The sequence below is a fragment of the Vigna unguiculata genome, chromosome 10 (assembly GCF_037176805.1).
Source record: "Vigna unguiculata cultivar grain cowpea cultivar isolate G323 ecotype 2 chromosome 10, ASM3717680v1, whole genome shotgun sequence".
In the NCBI taxonomy this organism is placed as follows: Eukaryota; Viridiplantae; Streptophyta; class Magnoliopsida; order Fabales; family Fabaceae; genus Vigna; species Vigna unguiculata.
Window position 1 is genome coordinate 1,780,704 of NC_140801.1, and position 19,939 is coordinate 1,800,642.

At 31.5% G+C, this 19,939-nt stretch overlaps 1 protein-coding gene across 1 annotated transcript; it reads right to left on the reverse strand.

Moving 5' to 3' along the window:
* Positions 1 to 3,081: 3,081 nt before the first annotated feature.
* Positions 3,082 to 5,505, reverse strand: LOC114166535 (transcription factor bHLH18-like). The gene is made up of 4 exons (XM_028051284.2): positions 5,305 to 5,505; positions 4,827 to 5,222; positions 4,214 to 4,588; positions 3,082 to 3,199 (listed from the first exon to the last, which is right to left on the reverse strand). The coding sequence occupies exons 1-4, from the start codon at positions 5,446 to 5,448 to the stop codon at positions 3,116 to 3,118; spliced, it is 999 nt and encodes a 332-aa protein (XP_027907085.1). The 5' UTR covers positions 5,449 to 5,505; the 3' UTR covers positions 3,082 to 3,115.
* Between the last annotated feature and the right edge of the window lie 14,434 nt (positions 5,506 to 19,939).

Below are 19,939 nucleotides of genomic sequence, written 5' to 3' on the forward strand. Positions count from 1 at the left end.
ACACCAATAATTTTCTTGGAGGAGAGTTTCTTGGGCAATTGGTCCAAATAAGATAGCATATACAGATCCTCCTGGGTAAGGGATGCTCTCGGCCAAACTCGATAGGGGGTGGGATGTTTGGTCCAGTAGAACGAGAATTTGGGCTCGCCATTTTCAAAGTAAAAATATCTAGCCCCAGCGGACCGAATGACTACCTTAAAGAAACTAGTCTTAAACCTTTTAAAAGATTGCGTATAAGACGCAAGTAAACACTGGTGACTTTGACCCACTAGAGACAACCAACTAATCAGATCCCCCGGATGCGTACAGTAGTACTGCAAGAAAACCTGCGGGGAGGGTCTCAAATGGAACACTCGACAGACCAGTCGGAACGCTTGAAGGGACGCCCAACTATTAGGATGCAGCTGGGTGGGTGGTACATTCAGCACCCGTAGCACTCCCATTGTAAAGTCATCGAAGGGAAGACGCACATGCAAATCAGAGACTAAGGTAGAGTACATGTAGAAAAAGTCACGCGAATGACCTTCTCGACCGTGACACACATTATCCCCACTCCTGGCTCGCTTTACACTAATAATACGATCGTCTACTGTATCAGCTAGAATATCATACTTCTTACGAAAATCAACTATGGTGGCAGATTTACTAAACCTAGACAAAGGGAGTTTCACCCGGGGATCTACCCACTCGTACCCCGGGTGACGCAGGCCGAGAACTCCTCGGCACCCACAGAGTCCTCATCGTCCCTCTGCACACTATCACTACACGGGGAGTCAGACATGGTCCCCTCCTCCTCAGAATCGCTATGCCTATTGGAAAGATAATAAGCAGAGGAGGACGACATACCTGGGATGGCGTAGACAGGAAAGGCTCGGCTGGTGGTGGCTCACTTCCTAAATGAATCCTTTGCCTCACAACATCAAGACCTCACCTCTATTTATAGTGGACCACTCTCACAAAAGTAACCCCTTCATCACCATGAGATCTCGTTCCATCCAACGATTGTCGGCACATCTCCTTTAAAACTCCCCACCTAAACCATCTCATTATTATGACAAGACAGCCTCGAACGACGAGCCAAGTTAAATACTTTCCCTTTCCCCATAATTAAAACAAGTATCATAAACACAGGTGGTTGGGGACGCCTCAACACCATTTCCAAAGGCAACACATCATAGCCTCTTGTGAACTTTGTTCACTACGAGCCTAGGGGGGCTGGTGTTAGTGTATGGCCGGGTACTTCCCGGCCCAACAAAGGGAAACTGGCCGGGATCATCCCGGCCCAGGTAGGAGCGTCCCCATGTGATGGCCCAACCGCGGGGGCTTGGATCCAGCGCAACGCTGGCAGCCCAATAAGCGTAGTGGCCGTGTACTCCCCGGCCCTCTTGGCCGAGTACACCCCGGCCCAAGGGGTAGCAGGCGGAACATGTGTTACAGAGGGGCAGCATGCAATCAAACCCCAAAAATGAAGGAAGTGATATGTGAGAAGTACAGAAGGAAGGAGTTGATATGTGAGAAGTACAGACGGAAGGAGTTGATATTTGAGAAGAACAGACGACCAAACCCCAATAGTGAAGGAGTTGATATGTGAGAAGTACAGACGGCCAAACCCCAAAAAGGAAGGAGTGGATCTTTGACAAAAGTACAGACGGACAAATCTTAGAATGGAAAAAACTGATCTTTATTAAAGGCACATAAGAACAATTCCAGCCAATAAGGAAAGAACCGATGCGTGCAACTTCAGTCAGAAAGGGAAGGAATCGATCCTCAAATACAAACGGCCCGCAAATATTAATAACAGGTCCATTAAGAAATTAGTATAAATTAAGGCCTAGTGAACAGGTAAAGGTACGCTTTTCTCACTAACCTACTACACCCCATAATCTCTCTCTAACTTGAGCATCGGAGTGCCTGCAGGTACCCCCACTCCCGGAGTGCAGACGGTAGGGAGATCCAGGAGAAGTCTAGGGAGGAACAGAGGGTGCTTGAGATCGTCTGATTTCGCACCGAAATAATACCAATCAGGTACAGTTACCCTTTCAAACAATTTTTTTTTCTCATCTTCAAAGTCATCTATTAAGTAAGCTTTAGTGTAATAAAGAGAAAGTGAAAAAGGTAACTAATTTTGGTTGTTTAGTCTAAAAAGAAGAGATGAAGAGAGAAAATTATGAGACCCAATTGTTTTTTTGGACATAAAGACAAAAAAAATGAATAGATTGCGTTAAACACATCAAATTTAAAAAATAATTTTAAATTTGTTTCAAGTAGGATATTGATGTGATCTTTATGAAAAGTGAATCATTACTCACCAATTTGATCATGAATAGATCATATTATGTTCTTTGTCCACGAATTAAAGAAGTTCTAACAATATGAGAAAAAATATTTTATTCAATTTCCACCTACTCAAAGTTAAATAATTTTTGTCTTAAAAAAACATGAAAATATAGAATAAGAGAAAATGATCATTAGGTGTAAGAAATTAATGAAAACAATATTATAATATTTGGTAATAGTAATAGTTGATTTTTGTGAAGCATTTTTAAATCGCAATATATTGGGGGAGAAAATATGTACTACTAATAATTTTCATATTATATGAAATTTTGCTTGCAAATTTGTTAAAAAAAATTGTAAGAAAAAACTTTTTCTTACTATTTTTTTTAAGAATTTTAATTAGTAAATAATTCCTTTGTGGGTAATTATTTCCTACAAAATTATAAAATTCGCAAGTATTTCCTGTAAAATTTGTTTCGAAAAGTGTTTTATACAAAATATTTTAAAAAAACTGGCAACAATTTTTTTCAAATTTCTTTTTATAACAAAATTTATAAGTATTTTTTAAAAAAAAAAACTTCAAAACAAAATTAGGAGGAAATATAATTTTTTTTAATAATGATGCATGTACAATACAAGATGCAATCTTTCAATACAAATATTGTAAATAAACAAAAAATCTCTTGTTTTCCATAATAATGAATATTCGTGAAGATGGCCAAAAGCATAAACTATCATGCATAGCAACACTATTTCTTTCTTAAAATGATTGATAAAATGCAAAAAGTGTCGTTTGGAAACTGCTGATAATGCATTTTTAAGTTTGGCTCATTATTTATTATTGCAGGTTACAGCACTTGGACAAATCTTCTGTCAACGTTTTCACTAAGTTGTCCACTTTCATGGTGACTTTAGGGTTCATCTGCAACATGAGACAATCATTTATTTACATCATGGTCCATGCATAACACTATATTATTATTTTAATGTTCCATGTGATAAGCATGTAAAGGTGACAAAGATAATAACTAGGTAAATAAATATTCTTATTCTTACAAACAACATACTAATTTATTCTATATATCGTAACATGTAAGTGTTGGCAAGAAGACATCACGTGATTGTAATTATTCTTAGCAAATATCTTAAAATAATTAACGATTAAATATATTTTTTATCTCTTAATTTTTATTTAAAATTAAAATTAGTTGATCTTCGAAATTTTGGACCAATTTAGTCTCTCATCTTTAAAAGCTGGATGAATTTAGTCATTTTAATCAAATTTTGTTAAGCATGTTTGACGTTTTAAACGCGTTTCTCAACTAATATTGAAGTGAAAATGAGTTAAACGATGTAAACAATTCAAATAGTACCATGAAACACGTTTGAAATGTCAAATAAACTTAAAAAAATGTGATTAAAAGGACTAAATACACACATTTATAAAGTTTGGAGACTAAATTAGTTCAAAGTTTCGAAGTAAACCCTAAACCCTAAAAATCATTTTCCATTTCTAATTGGATAATGATATTTTGACTACTAAATTTTGACAACTTTCTCTTACAATATGATATGTCATTTTTTAAGTGATTTTGAAATATTGAGAAGGAGAAAATAGAAAAAATGGAAAACCACTTAAAATATGCCACATAAGATTGTAAGAGAAAATTGTCAAAATTTAGTAATAAAAAATCATTTTTCCTTTCTAATTTTCACTGAAAATTAGAGACTAACAACATATTTAACCCGATATTCAGATGAAACTGAAATCACATGAAACTGAAACTTGAAAGCAAAACTAGGCATGCCAAAATAATGAGATGCATGTATGAAGATAAAACAAAAACACTACTGACACATATATGCTTTCTTTAATGTCGAAACAACGAAACTGGTATATTCATAACGTGTGTGATCATACGAAGAGAATGCATACCTCAGCAATGCTGGTAATGGTGAGAGCAGAATTCCCAAAAGGCAAAACATTGCTGCAAACAACAGAAAGATTATGAGCTTGAAGCTTCGCCATTACATTCTGCACAATGTTCCTTTTCATCTCACACGTTACTCTGATCAGCACATCTTTTCCTGCTACTCTTGCTTCAACCTTCCAACATTTCTTCGTTGCTTTATCATCATCATCACCACCTTCATATGAAAACTCATAACCAACCATGTTGCTTTTCCTCACTTTCATGCACCCTTCTGATTCTATCTTCCTCTTCTCTTTCTCTTTCTCCAAATCTTTCACACGCTGCTCAAGACACTTCACGTATTCTATAGCCTTGGTAAGAACAGAAACCTTGTCCGTCTACACACATGTTCAGAAAAATTGAACATTCATGCAAAGCAAAATCATCTTTGCACCTATTGAACAATCTATATCATTTGCTGGATTTTTCTGTACTGTTCATCTACTATGTTTTCAAAAAGATCTTTTAAAGTATTAGCATACTGTATTTTTAATGTTCAATAGAAAATAACATAAAAAGACTCGGTAGAGAATCTGAACTCTGTGAAAATAGATAAAAAGTGAATGATCTGATAACCTTTTTCAAGCCAGGAATAAGGGCAGAAAGAGCGATGAACATTTTGGTGATATTCTCTCTCCTTTTTCTCTCAGCCATTATGTGATCAAGTGTCTGAGAAGAGTTTCTTTCCCTCTTGAGGGGTTTTCTGCTTTTTTCTTCTGTCTGCTGCTTTGAGTTGTCACCAACATGTTTGCATGTTGTTTTCTTTGAAGTGGAATCCTCAAACGACAGAACACAAGACTTTGGTTTCTGAGGAGAAGCATGTTGTGTGAGACTTGGCATGTTCTCTTCCAAAGATGAAAAATTGCTTTTTTTGCATGACTCTTCTGCAGGAACCATTGAACTGTCTCCGTTAAATTCTTCTCCAACAGAGTTCATGTCAAAATCACTTAGAATATGCCAATCACTTTCCTCCTGCAAAAACAACAAAAGAGAACAATTTTTAGGAACTAAGGTTGTGTATTAGGTTATATACCATATTTCATATGTTACGTACCAAAATTGAAACCCATCTTTGCCATGACTCATCATCCATTTTGTCCATCAAACCTGGAACATGGCTGTAGTGCAGTTTATATATGGTTATGCTGTTGAGGGGAGAAGCCCAAACTGAGCGATGTGGGACTCCTTTCGGTGCCATTATTGGTCATTGATTGATATAGTGTTTGATTAGAGTAAAGTATTGGTAGTTTGAGAAAGACGATATATATGTGGCTGAGGCTAAAGACACGACCCTCTCACTTTTCTGCTACAAGTGGCATTGCGATTTCATTTTGTAATTATGTTGTAAAGCCGTAATTAAAATAGTAAAAGGTTTATATTATTATAAATGAACATGTTGTTGTGTTGGGACCAAAATAAGTGTTTAACTTTACTAAGTTGAACAAGATTGTTGTGAAAAAGATTTCGAAGTTTAAATGATTAGAGCATTTTGTACTAAAAATAGTAAATTAGATTTCAGATATATATATTTTTTTATGTATTTCAACCAATTAAATTGTCTAAGGGCCAAATTTTGATCCACTTTTATCATCTCACTTTGTAATAAAAGAATGTAAAAAATATAAGGTTAAAATATATTTTTGGTCCCAATTTTCGTCAACTTTTGTCAGATAAGTCATAGTTTTGGTTGTACGTTCAAATAGGTCTCAATTTTCGTCAATTTTGTTCAATTGGGTCCTTTTTTGCTAACACCATTTAAATCATTAACGGCTATAAACAGTGACTGCCACGTGTCACTTCGTGGTTTTTTTAATTTTTTTTTTAATTTATTTTATTTTATTTTATTTTTTAAAATTTTTTTAAATGTCCACGTGTCAACCCAGTAGCGTGTCACGTGTCAAAGTCAATGTTATATATTCAATTTGGTCCCTATATTTGTTATTTTTGTTCAATTTAGTCCAAATTTTTGTTAACATGAATCAATTTAGTCTCTCTCCAAATTGAAACCAAATTTAATTTTTATATTAAAATTCACATTTTTTATTAAATATTTTTATATAATATATTAAAATTCACATCATTATAACTTTGATATAAAAATTAAATTTGGTCACATATTCGATAGGAACAAAATTGGTCAATTTTAAACAAAATTGGGACTAAATTGAACAAAAATAATAAATATATGGACTAAATTGGATATAGAACATTGACTTTGACACGTGATACGCTACTGGGTTGACACGTGGACCTTTAAAAAAAGTAAAAAATAAAAAAATAAAAAAAAACACGAAGTGACACGTGGCAATCATTGTTCATGGCCATTAATGATTTTAACATTGTTAGCAAAAAAAGACCCAATTGAACAAATTTGACGAAAATTAGGACCAAAAAGGTATTTTAACCAAAATATAATAACATTGAATTGAATCACAAAATTTAATCCTTTTATCAATGTTGTTGCATACCATGTGTTTTATAAAAACACAAAAAAAAGGTTTATTTTTGTTTTTGTGAAATTTGTTGTCTAATTTGAGTTATGAATTGCAAGTGTCACTTTTTGGAAAACGATACTTGAATTTTTCACTTTATTACTTGTGCGATTTGGTATACTTGTCAATCTCGTAACATTAGAGTTTTTGTTTTCCCTTCATCCAATGAAAACAAAAGCGATACCTAAAGCCCTCCACATTTGGAAAATCACATACACACGGTTAATCTTATCATCCATATCATTCTCAATGACAAACTCAAGTACACTTTTGCATATTTTTCATGATGAATTCAATTATGAGTTCAATAAAGATTAATATATGATTGTGCTATGCATTTGGGTAAAAGCATGTGTTTAGGCACAATTATTATTTCTTAGTAATTTCCTTCCGTTGGTATCATAGTCGACCCATACTCTATTTATGTATGATTTTGAAATTTGGGTTTCTTACGCATATGAAAATTACATGAATATGCATAAAGTGTGGTTTAAAATTGTGGTTCCAAATTCATGATGAAAATTCATTTTGAATTTTTTTTATTTGTCATTGGATTTGGTATATAAAGGTTCAAATTTTGATGGTTTAGCATTTTAAATGAGCTAATGCAATGAAGAAGTCGTCATAATGATCTCTATTAAGTAAATTGTTCTTGAAAAATGTTAAATGTTTATATTTATGATTATCCATGCAAGTATTGATCGATCCAAAGGAAAATTAATAGAACGAGGAGCTTGGGACGATTGATGTTTGGAAAGTGGCTGATCAACCTTGCATACGAAAATAATTACTGTTCTTAATTACGTTGATTTACAGCACAATTACAAAATGAAATTGCAATGCCATTGTAGCAGAAAAGTGAGAGGGTCGTGTCTTTAGCCTCAGCCACATATAGGGATGGTAACGGGTCGGGTCAGGCACGAATAGTGTCTACCCGCAACCCGACCCGCAAAAAAAAAAACCCGCCCGCTACCCGGCGGGTATCCGCTTAAAAAATATTCGCAAATATTTTTAAAACCCGCGGGTATTCGTGGATACCCGATACCCGTAATTATTTTAAAAAATATATATTTTATAAATTTTTTAATATAAAATTATAAAAATAAAATATAAATTAAATTAAATTTTAATTATAATTAAATTTGACATAATAAAATATACTGTTAATTTTAATTTTAAATAAATTTAACTTAATAAAATATAAATTAAATTTTAATTTTAATTTTTCGCGGGTAACGAGTACCCGCGGGTACGGATAGTATAATACCCGTACCCGACCCGTTTATAAGCAGGTATTATAATACCCACTACCTGCGAATAATAAATATCCGTGGCTAATAACTATCCACTGTGAATTTTATCCGCGGATATCTGCGAGCGCGGATATTTTTATCATCCCTAGCCACATATATATGGTCTTTCTCAAAATACCAATACTTGACTCTAATCAAACGCTATCAATCAATGACCAATAATGGCATTGAAAAGAGTCCCACATCGCTCAGTTTGGGCATCTCCCATCAATAGCATAACCATATATAAACTGCACTACGGCCATTTTGCATGTTGATGGACCAAATGGATGATGAGTCATGGCAAAACTGGCATGTTCTAAGTGATTTTGACATGAACTCTGCTGGAGAAGAATTTATCGAAGACAGTAATTTTTCATCTTTGGAAGAGAACACTGGTTGGTTAGTATCTCTTAGGTGTACAGAGGGAGTTTCACTAGGGAATGAGACGTGAGTCCAACCACATAAGACATTGATACCACTTAGTCATGTGAAACTTAGATTCACACTTGGATTCTTAACGATCTTTCCCTCAAGGGTGAGTCTCTTCAACCACATTGGTACACTTCTCCTTCAGCCGGCTCTAATACCTCTTCTTAGGTTTACAAAAAGAATTTCACTGGGAAAACACAACACTAATGAGATCTAAGTCCAACCACATAAAACATTGACATCATTCTCAATCCAAAACTTAAGACAATGAGTCTTTATTTTTATATAATACTCCACTTTCTGATTTCTAACCAATATGAAATTTAGAGTAATACTCCACTTACCTGCTTATCACGTGGAACATTAAAATAGTAATATATTGTTGTGCATGGAGCATGATTGCCCTATGTTGCAGATGAACCCTAAATTCACGACGACAGTTGACTCAGGATTTGTCCAACTGCTGTAACCCTCAATATTAATAATGGGCCACAAAACAAATATTAATTAATGCATAATCTGCAACTACAACACGATACTGATGAATTGTCTTTTCCATTTTTGTCAAACATTGAAGCTCCTAAAGAAAGAAATAGTACTGCTGTTCATGATAGTTATGGTTTTGGCCATCTTCACGAACATTCACTTTTATGGAATATAAGATTATTTTTGTTTACTTTACAATTAATATTTGAATTGATAGTTTTCGTCTTGTATATTGCAAGTTAAAATGCTTCAATAAATTCACCCTTTCTATGTGTTTGGATATGGTGGCAAATCTAAGATCTAAGTCAATGAAACAATTAAAAATTATTCGAGTGTTAATTCAAAATTAGTAAAGACAAAATTAGAAGAAACAAATATATAAAATGAGGGTTAAAAACATAATTTTTGTCAGATATTTGATAATAATTTAAAAAAAAATAAAAATCAGAAGATGCACTTATTATCTCATACACGTAGGTCCGTCAATATTTATATACCAGAAAGAAACAAAAAGGAAAGTAAAAAAAAAAAAAAAGTTAAAAAATCGAAACGCATAATCATTGAAGAAAAAGACGACAAATTTAAAGAAAAAAAATACCTTTTCCGTAAAAAAGCAAAGATTTACGATATGTTTTCAACATGATGAATTAATTACAAATTATATATGCTTTATATATTAAGATATAACCAGTTCTGTCGTTATCTTTTTAATAATATTTATGTATTTAAATTCTACAATAAAATAAATAATATAATATTATTAAAATAAAATTAAAAATAAAAAAATACTTTTTTTTTCAAATCAATCTGTTTTATAAACGTTTACTTAAATTTATTCCACTTCACATAATTGCTTAAATGAAAAAGAAAAGAACTCTACATTTGGATTTTTTTTAGTACATATTTTGTTTAGTGTGATTAACTTTTGAGAGCATTCTATAGTAGCTTTTTTTAACTTTTCGATTGAAAAGTTATATATATATATATATATATATATATATATATATATATATATATATATATATATATATATATATATATATATATATATATATATAATATACTTGAGAAACCATATATTATAATTGGTAAATATATGAATAAAGTATGTAACATTGTTTCTCACTGAAATTATAGTTTGGGATGATGAAATATCTTTTTAGTAGAGTCACTAATAAAAAGTTCCTATAACGTCACCCAGTTAATGTATGCTAAAGGGAATACAAACGTCAAAAATGATCGGTGGCATTTTTGTAAATAAAATGTCAATTTTGACGTCTGTCTATGTAAGCCCCGACGTCCCGTAACGTCTGTTCTCCACGCGCCCAACGTCACGCAAACATAACGTATGTTAATAGAGCATCCGACATCACGACGTCACTCGACGTCGAGTAATTACAGACCTGACGTCCCGCCTTTTATAAGTCACAACAGCACCGTGAAACGTCACTGTTTCTCTTTTGCGCCACTGAACGTCGGGTGCGAATCGAACCGACATAAAGGGATGTCGGACACCCTATTTCCGACGTTAGCTAAGATCATTTTTTTTTTCGGACGTTAATTTTAACGTCACCATATATTACGTCGGTATTTTTGCAGACGTCAAAAGCTAAAAATAACATACATTATAGACACTTTTTGTTTTAGTGAATGATTAGAAAGTTAATACACCAAATTTTTAGGAAAATGAAAAGAAAAAGAAAAAAAAAAGACATTCAAGATTAAACACATGTAAGTTCCTAAAAGAAAAAAAATAAGAAAAGAAAAGGAGTGGGTCATGAAATTGAATGATGAAGACCCAACCATGTCCTCACCATTGAAAACAACATTTGTCTCTATATATTCTGACTTTATAGAGGTTTGCTACTCTATGAGACATCATTTTCAAATTGAAATTGATATATAATATTCTATTTCATCTGATCCACAATGTATTGTTGTATTCATGATTTCGTTTAAGTAAAATACAATTTTTGGCAAAGAAATTTATTTTATATAAGTTTCACTTTTGAAATCCTGATAATTAATTTGATTTTTTTTACGCAATTAATTATGAAGCAACACCTTGTTATTTTCCTTAACAATATATTTTAGTTTAATCAAATTATAATTATACAATCTTTACATATATTAATTTGAATTATATATAAGCAGATTTTCCTTGGTTCGAGTGAAAATCAAGTTTGTATATCTTAAATAAAATTTCATATTCAAGTAAATAAAAAAAGATATGACTAGAAAAGAAAATATATATTCTACTAAAAGCGGATTGATTTTTTTTTTATAATAAATAATAATCTAAAAAATTGTAGTATTTCACACTTCTAACAACAATAAAAAACGGTTTAAACTTATATAGTTTATTCTACTTTTGACCCTTTTGACAAAACAAACATGGGCATTAATTAATTCCTATTATAGTGAACTCTATATTTCAAATTTCAATGTAAAAGAAAGAAAAAGGTGTTATATTATCATACTAATTCCTTCTTAGATAAATAGACTATTTTGTTTTGAAAAAATGTTGTTTGACACCGATGGCGGATCTTCACCAAAATATTTGGGAGAGCCAAAATAATATACTCAAAATTTATATATTTAATATTATTGTGACTAATTCAATAAAATTAAATACATAATCTAGTACATTTATAATTATCAAAGAAATTACACATATCTAAAGGAATGTCTATCATTTTTTCATATTTTTGAACTCATGGTAATTGAATTATAATTAAATTTTTCAGTTAACTTTTTTCGATGTAAATAACCATATTATCTACAAAATATTCATCTTCCATTTTATTAACATGCATTTGATTCAAAAAATATTCACAAACTTTCATTTCATTGTTATGCGATAAATAACCATATTATCATGTTTTCATCTTCACCAGTAGTTTCTCTATCAATTTTAAAAAATAAATTTATTCTTTTGTTTTTCATTAATATACATATTTAAAAAATAAGTTTAAGACTAAAAAATAATTTATCATAATCTAATAAAAAATTGAGAGAATAATTACTAAAAAAACTATAATAATCAAGTTACAATTAAAAATCGACTATGAAAAATCACAGTAATTGTTTCTTCTTCTATATTAAAAAAATGAATATACAAAAAGGTCATGAGATAAAAAATAATGCTAAATGTTAAATAAATAGTTCACTATCAAGTGTGACAAGAGAAAGTTACCTTATTTATTTATTTAATAATAAAAAAATATGAAAAAATGAGGATATTAATACTAAGTTTATGTCTCTTTTTTTAGTAACAAAAGAAAATAAATAAACATGAAAGAAGAATACAACATATGAAAATTTCAAAAGACAATGAGAGAAAAAATAAAAAATATCTTAATAATTTTGTTTATGTATATAATTAATTTTATATTTAATTATTTATTATTGTATTTTATAAAATAAATAAAAAAATACTTAATTTAATTTTTATTAATTTTGAATATAATATTATTTAATTTTAAAAAAATAAAAATAATTTTTAAAATTTTGAAAATTTATATCATTTAAAAAAAATACAAAATAATGAAAAAGAAATAAAAAAAATTTGGGGGGAGGGGGGCTCGTGGCCCCCGCCTGCCCCTTCCATCTTCCGCCATTGTTTGACACCATTTGACGATCATTTGACAACTTGTATAAGGGTAAAATAGTACTAACAAAAGTTAACTTTTATATTTTTAGAAGGAAGAGAAAATAAATAGTAGTGAGGGATAGTGTCAAATAGTAGTAAAGTAAAGAGTGATATTAAAATACCAGTGTCCTTTTGTTTTATTCCCTGTCATTTTTCACTACTAGAATTTAATGTTTTAGCGACCGAAATTAGCGACCGAAAAATATAGGTTGCTATCTGCGACCGAATTAGCCACTGAATGATTTTTGTTGCAATCTGCGACCACTATAGCGACAAAATATTATTGTACTTACATAAATTTAATCAGCGACTGAAATAGCGACCTTAACATATAGTTGCTACAATTTAGTCGCTAAATCGGTGGCTATATTTCTACAAATGAATGTAGACTTTTTAGCAACCACATTAGCGACCGAATAAATTTTTCATTAGCGACCGATACCATGGTGGTCGCTAAATACGTTTTAGCGATTGAAAAGTCGTTGGTCGCTAACTAAAATATTTTTAATGCATGAATCAGTGACCGAAAGTATGGTGGTCGCTAAATTTGTATAATTTTATAATTAGCGACCAAAAACGTGGTGGTCGCTAAATATTTATTACATAGTAATTAGCGACCAAAAACTTGGTGGTCGCTGAATATAATGTTTTTAACGTAGCAATTTGTGACCGATATGCAGTGGTTGCTAAATGGCAAACACATCATTTAGCGACCGAATTGTGTTGGTCGCTAAATTCAATATTTTTAAAATTGCATTAGATGAGTGTGTTTAGAGTTTGGGATTTAATGGTTACGGTTTTAAGACTTATGGTTAGGGTTTATGGTTAAATGTTATATTAAGATCCAAAAATTTAATGGTTGCTAAATTTTTGTTGTTTTTAGTTGAAAAATAAAATTTTATATTTAATTGGGTCACTAAACATTGACATGTAAAATAATATTAGTTACGAGCTAGTTCGTCATTGATTTTTTTTTTCATACAATAGGTATTGACAATTTCGAATTTAATGCACTACAAGAATGTATTAAATTAGCTGCCATGTTAAAGCGTCAATTAGTGTTTGGATGCTTTTAAGAGTGGGTCCACCGTATTTGGTTACATCGAAGTTGATCTCTGTATTTATTTTTCTGGAATATCTTGAACTCCTTTGTAAATAATATGTATATGGCTAATAATGGACTTTACTTTCATCTTTATATATATATATATATATATATATATATATATATATATATATATATATATAACGCATGTTAAGACATGCAAATTGATGTTAGTGACACGACAACCATAATTTTTTGCGTGTTATGGTTTAACTCATGAGTTCCTTCATGTATGCAATTTAAATAGACCCTAGCCTTGGCCCAAACCATTAATCTTTCACAAATCACAGAAAGAAACCTTTGAAAGAAAAATAGCATGTCTCTTGCATCTCCCTCTCTTCTTCTTTCGACTATTAATAAAACAATATTATTTTCAAATTTTAAAAAGAATAATTATTATTTTAAAAGATTTATGGCTACTGTAATTTGAGTTAGACCATTCCAAATCCATTTAATTTCAAACAAAAATACCAGATTTAAAATAATTTAATTCTATCGAGCTCATATTTCTAACTTATTTTTACAAACTATGCAGAGAGACTCAATCATGCCGAGCAGAGTGAACGTATGCATGAACAAAATGAACGTATACGCCAACAAGATGAACAAATGAAACTTATTTTGCAACATATTCATTTGAAGAATGTTGTGCCAGGTCCTACTGATCCTCCTAATATTGGAGAGGATAGAGTAGACCATATCAGTGATAGTAGACCAGACGATCATTAGTTTCATGTTTAGTTATTTGGTGTGTTTCAATGTTGCACACTTTCAAACTTTTTTTGTTTTGTTCTTTTGGATCATGTTATATATTTACCACTTGTGATGTATGTACTACACTTTACTATATTATGTAATGTAGTTTGTTATTACTTAGCTAGATCAAATTTTATCATTCATAAACAGGTAAAAATATTGTTTTTAACCAGGTAAAAATTGTAAATAATATAAAAAAAAATTTCATTTTTTTGCTAATCAGCGACCGATTTTATGGGTTGCTGTTAGTCTCCGAACTTTGCCACCAATTTAGCGACCAACAAATATTAGTCCCTGTTCACAAAACTTTTTGCCACCATTTCAGTGACCAAAAAAATTGTATATCACTAAAACAATCATACTTTAGTGATCGATTTAATTAGTCGATGTTTGTCTCATAACTTTGCCACCAATTTAGCGACAAAAAAAGTGTACATAAATATAATAATCATACTTTAGCGACCGAAATAGTTGGTCGCTAACTACCTACATTCTGCGACCAAACTAGCAACCGAATTTAATATCACTTATGGTTGCTAAATTGGTCTCTTATACTTAGGAAAGTGACCAACTTTTAGGGACTAAATAGCGACCGATATTTCAGTAGCTATTTAGCGACTAAAAAAAATTGGTCGCTATTGTTTTTGCCACCAAGGTTTTTGTTACCCCATAAATTTGGTCGCTAATTCAGTCACAGATGACTTTAGCGACTGATTTATGTTATTTAGCGACCAAATTCAGTGGTCGCTAAAATACATTTTTTTTATAGTGTTTATGCGACACGTGGATTTTAATGGGATAACAAACATGGTTGAAAGGAACACACATAAAAAAATCCAAACATGGCCTAAAAGCTTGAAGAAAGACAAAAAACAAGCTAGCTTTTTCCACCTCGTTTGATTATAATATGATTTGGAAGATGCAAAGAAAGGAAAAGGGTAAAAGAAAGGTGCCAAATAATGATGTTGTGAGTGTTATGTTTTTGTGAAAAAATTGGTGGTGGTGTTGTGTCATGTAAAAGTAGATTGAAGAAAGCAAGAGAGTCACAAAAGGAGGTTACATGAATGTAAAGAGGCTAGAATGGTAGGGAAAAGAGCTAGGTATTTTGTGAACCAGGTTTGCTTGGATCCACTTTATATTTGATTTTGACAAATCTAGGGTTTTAGATATATATCATTCATATTTTGAAGTTCAATCTCTATTGTTTTTACAATTAATACGAAACCTTACATTTCTTAGCTCGTGAAGACAAGAAAGTAAGATAATGGGACAAAATAATATTTATGTTACTCAATAAACCAAAAAAATTAAGTTTAAAAATATAGCAATTTTGAATATTATACTTAAACAATTTAATAAAAATTCAATTAAAACATTTATTTAAAATTTAAAACTTAATATTAAGCCTAATTACCAATGATCAACCATGCGATCAATTTCCTGAATTCAAACGAAATTCATGGAATTAATTTTTTTGTTAAATATGTTTTTGTCCCTCAAGTTTCAATGAAATTTGAAATTAGTCGCTCTTCGAAATTTTATACCAATTTAGTTCTTTATCTTTAAAAATACGTGAATTTAGTCATTTTAACCAAATTTTGTTAAGTTTATATTGTTTGACACATTTTCGCTTCAATATTAACTTAAATATCATCATAAAATGCGTTTAAAATGTCAAATAAACTTAATAAAAATTGATAAAAAGAACTAAATTCACGTATTTCTAAAGATAAAAGACTAATTTGGTATAAAATTTTGAAGAGGGACTAATTGTAAAATTCACTGAAACTTGAGAGACCAAAAACATATTTAACTCATTTTTTAATATTAAAACTATAATTTTTTTCTTTATTATACTAAAAACAAAATATACTAATACTTATTATATTGAACCGATTATTCACCTTAATAAATTTAAATTTACATTAAAAGTGTTAAAAGGTGTCATCGGTGTCATCTCGCTGTTAAACTTAGATATCAACATGAAAAATTATGTATACTCAAGATCCTTCAACATCAACATATAGTTTTTGTGTCTCTCATCTAGCAGCCATGACACCCTACGCATCACCAACCACAATCACCACCAGCTGTTTCCGACATTCATAAATTATTAGCAATTATAATTGTTTCAACTTTTTTTTTTAGAAAAAACTCATTTCATTGTCAGAAGTTAACTCTCCTTTTTATTACAAAATGTTAAAAATAATGCATATTAACTTTTGGTTTTAATTATTGATCCCACTTTTTTAGGAGTGTGTCAATTCGGGTACTATTTTTTAAAAAGTTTCAATTGTATCATAACTTTTGAAAAAGTGTCTCAACACTAACACAAAAGAAGATCTTTTACGTCCGGCGCTTTTTGCTTTTCTCGTATGGTTTAAGTCAGACGTAGTAATGATAATTGTAAATTTACGACAATTTGGGTACTGTTTTTAAAAAAGTTTCAATTGTATTTTTCAGAAAAAAGTTACTAACATCATCAACTGATAATGTCATGTGTCACACCAAAAACCCAACACGTGACAACAAATTTTTCTGCACAAAAAAAAAATTAAAAAAAATTAAAAAATCACATATATAACTCATCGGAAGGTGTAAAAATGTTTTGTGATGATAAGATTCTCTCTAGGACACTCATTCATTAGGATTGCTTAAATAGCAAATATAAGTCTGATCTCTGACATATTTAATACGTATTTTATTGCAAGTTATATGTAATAAAGCATGAAAATTTAACATGATTCAATATACAATCCACAACTACACTAAAAACACTAAAAAGTATTTTATTTTTGTGCATATCAAGTTTTACATAGAGTTTTTATATAATAAAGGAAAGAACTATATCTTACAATATTAAAAGATAGTTTTTATTCCATGATTACACTAAAAAGATGCCTATTAATTAAAATCCTCCTTTAACAGTTATAAAACTGTACAAAACTCTAGATAAACTATCTAAATATAAAATTTTATACCAACAACATCTTTCCTCGTCAAACCGTCCAAAAGAAATAAAGGAAAATCTTTACTAAAGAATAGTCAATTACCCAAATCTTGATCACTCAACTATTCTCGTATTGTTGTTTTTTCATAAAAATAATCTGAGATAAAATTGCAAATAAAAAAAAAATCAACATATATAATATTTTTTATAAATTTCTTATTCTTTATATACATATAGATAAGTAACCTTAATGATTATAATATTTGGATTAGTTTTTTTTTTATGTTAAGTTTTAATCCTTACTTATACACATATTTCTTTCAAATTTGAACAGAATATATAAATAGTTTTGACTTTTATTCGGCACGATAATTGAGAGATGAGAAAATGACGTATTTTACATTTTGGATATCTCTGTTCTGGGCAAATTTCTTTTGTCTTAGTTGAAGCAAAGATTTTTCTTACGAAGAAGCGAAAATGTTTTGAAATATTGAATATTTTAAATATATCATTAAATATTTATTATTTTCAAACAAAATCAGTTAAGAATGTAATGCTTATTAATATTTTAAATATAATCTTATTAAATATTTCACTGTTAGTAATTAAATTTTTAAGAATAAAAATATTAAGCAAGAAACACTTTAATACAAATATAATATGAATTAAGGAGCTGAGTGTAACACTCCATTTAAATAAATACCTTAATTAAATGACATGTTACACAAATAATACAGAGACAAGGTCCTGAGTATAAACACTACTCCTTACCGTATCATATCCAACGAACACGCGTCATGATGCCAAAACAAGACATGGTACAAAGTTCAACAGTAAATCAATTGAGATTGAAAAGACAAGTAAATACATGGGTCGTATCGTAGCCCTAAAAGAAAGCCCAAATAAACAAAATCCAGCCCAGCCAGACTATGTAGTGGAGTCACCATTTCCCTGTTGATCACAAGTATTTCTCGTATCTGCTCACATCGATAAGTTGATGATCATCGCAAAGAGAGAAAACCACACACATAACGTTATAATTAGTCCAAGATGCACATGTCAACCAATCATGTTACGACTTTTAAACAATGCACTAAGAGTCACGACACGACTCATCCGAATACATATAATTAGTCAGATTCAGCGAATGCTTGTACTTGTGGTGAACTTCCCTGCTCTGCCGAGCTGCTCTACCGAGCTAATTGTTACAATGTTTCTTTCCCCCACACACAAGGTTAGTCCTTAAAGGGTTTCAGGCCTCCTGCTACTCTCACCACTCGAGTCAGTACGCTCTATGTGAGACTAACTGACTCTTTAGAGTGTCAGGATGCAATCCTTACCTTGAATCCTTACTAAATTATATAAATGGGGCACCACCATCAACTCCCACTAATAGGGGTCATGGAATTACATCCTGACCAACTGAGGTACCACCATGAGGTCTCACCTAGAGACTAGTGGAATTACGCCCTAACCAATGAGGCACCACCACGAAACTATTGTGGAATTACGCCCTAACCAATGAGGCACCACCATGAAACTATCATGGAATTACGCCCTAACCACACACAAATCATATTTCACCATCCAAGTATGTAATTGTTACGCATACAAATCTCATGCCAACATTTATAACCAACTTTCATTCATATTCCATACCAAAACCATACCAAACTCATCATTTTTAGCCCACGAATCATTCCATACATGCAACATGCTCAATTCATGTTAAACTCATCCATCACAGACCATAAACCATCTCACTCATACATAATCACCCAATTCATGCTTTAAAAGTATAATCAATACAAACATATGGCCAACATTTAAGAACAAAGAAACAATAAAGCAAGCACACTCCTGGCCCAGCTCCTCGCTTAGGCAGAAAGGTCTCACTCAAGCGAGAGGGATTCTCGCTCAGGCGAGCTCCTTTCGCCTAGGCGAGAGCTCGACAAATAGGAACATTGGCCTTCTGCACTTTCTCGCTTAGGCGAGACCTCCTCGCTTGAGTGAGACATTCCCTCGCTCAAAATGAAGATTGGTCGCCTGAGCGACAACTCGCGCAAAAGACCTGGGCGAGCCTCTATTACTCTCGCCTAGGCGAGACATGCTCGCTTAGGCGAAAAGACCAGCGCTCACCACTGTTCCCTCGTGCAACAGCCACATTCAAGGATCTCAACGACATTTAGCAACATTACAAGCCATCACAATAGCACCCAAGCATTTTAAACACAGAAACAGAGGTACAACAAACATATATGACTCGAAAGTGAGAAACCCTAACTTCCCTTACCTGGAAAATGCCAACAGACTACTTCGACACTTAAGCGAATGAGCATGACAGCTCCTAGAGCAGACTCATGAACTGGAAAAATGGTAGAACAAATTCAATATGGGTTACCAATGTGAACCTTAGCTAGAATCATGATAATAGGGCTAAAAACAAAGGAGGTACGGTTAGTGAATCAACTTACGTGACTTAGAGAACGAAACTGAACTAGCTTGAAGATGGCGGAGGTCCAAA

Bases quoted from the DNA above. Each gene is read 5' to 3' on its own strand.
- LOC114166535 (XM_028051284.2), bottom strand. From the start codon at position 5,448: ATGGCACCGAAAGGAGTCCCACATCGCTCAGTTTGGGCTTCTCCCCTC. The intron at 5,223-5,304 runs GTACGTAACATA...TTGTTTTTGCAG, and splicing joins AAAGATGGGTTTCAATTTTG to GAGGAAAGTGATTGGCATAT. The intron at 4,589-4,826 runs GTTATCAGATCA...ACATGTGTGTAG, and splicing joins TTATTCCTGGCTTGAAAAAG to ACGGACAAGGTTTCTGTTCT.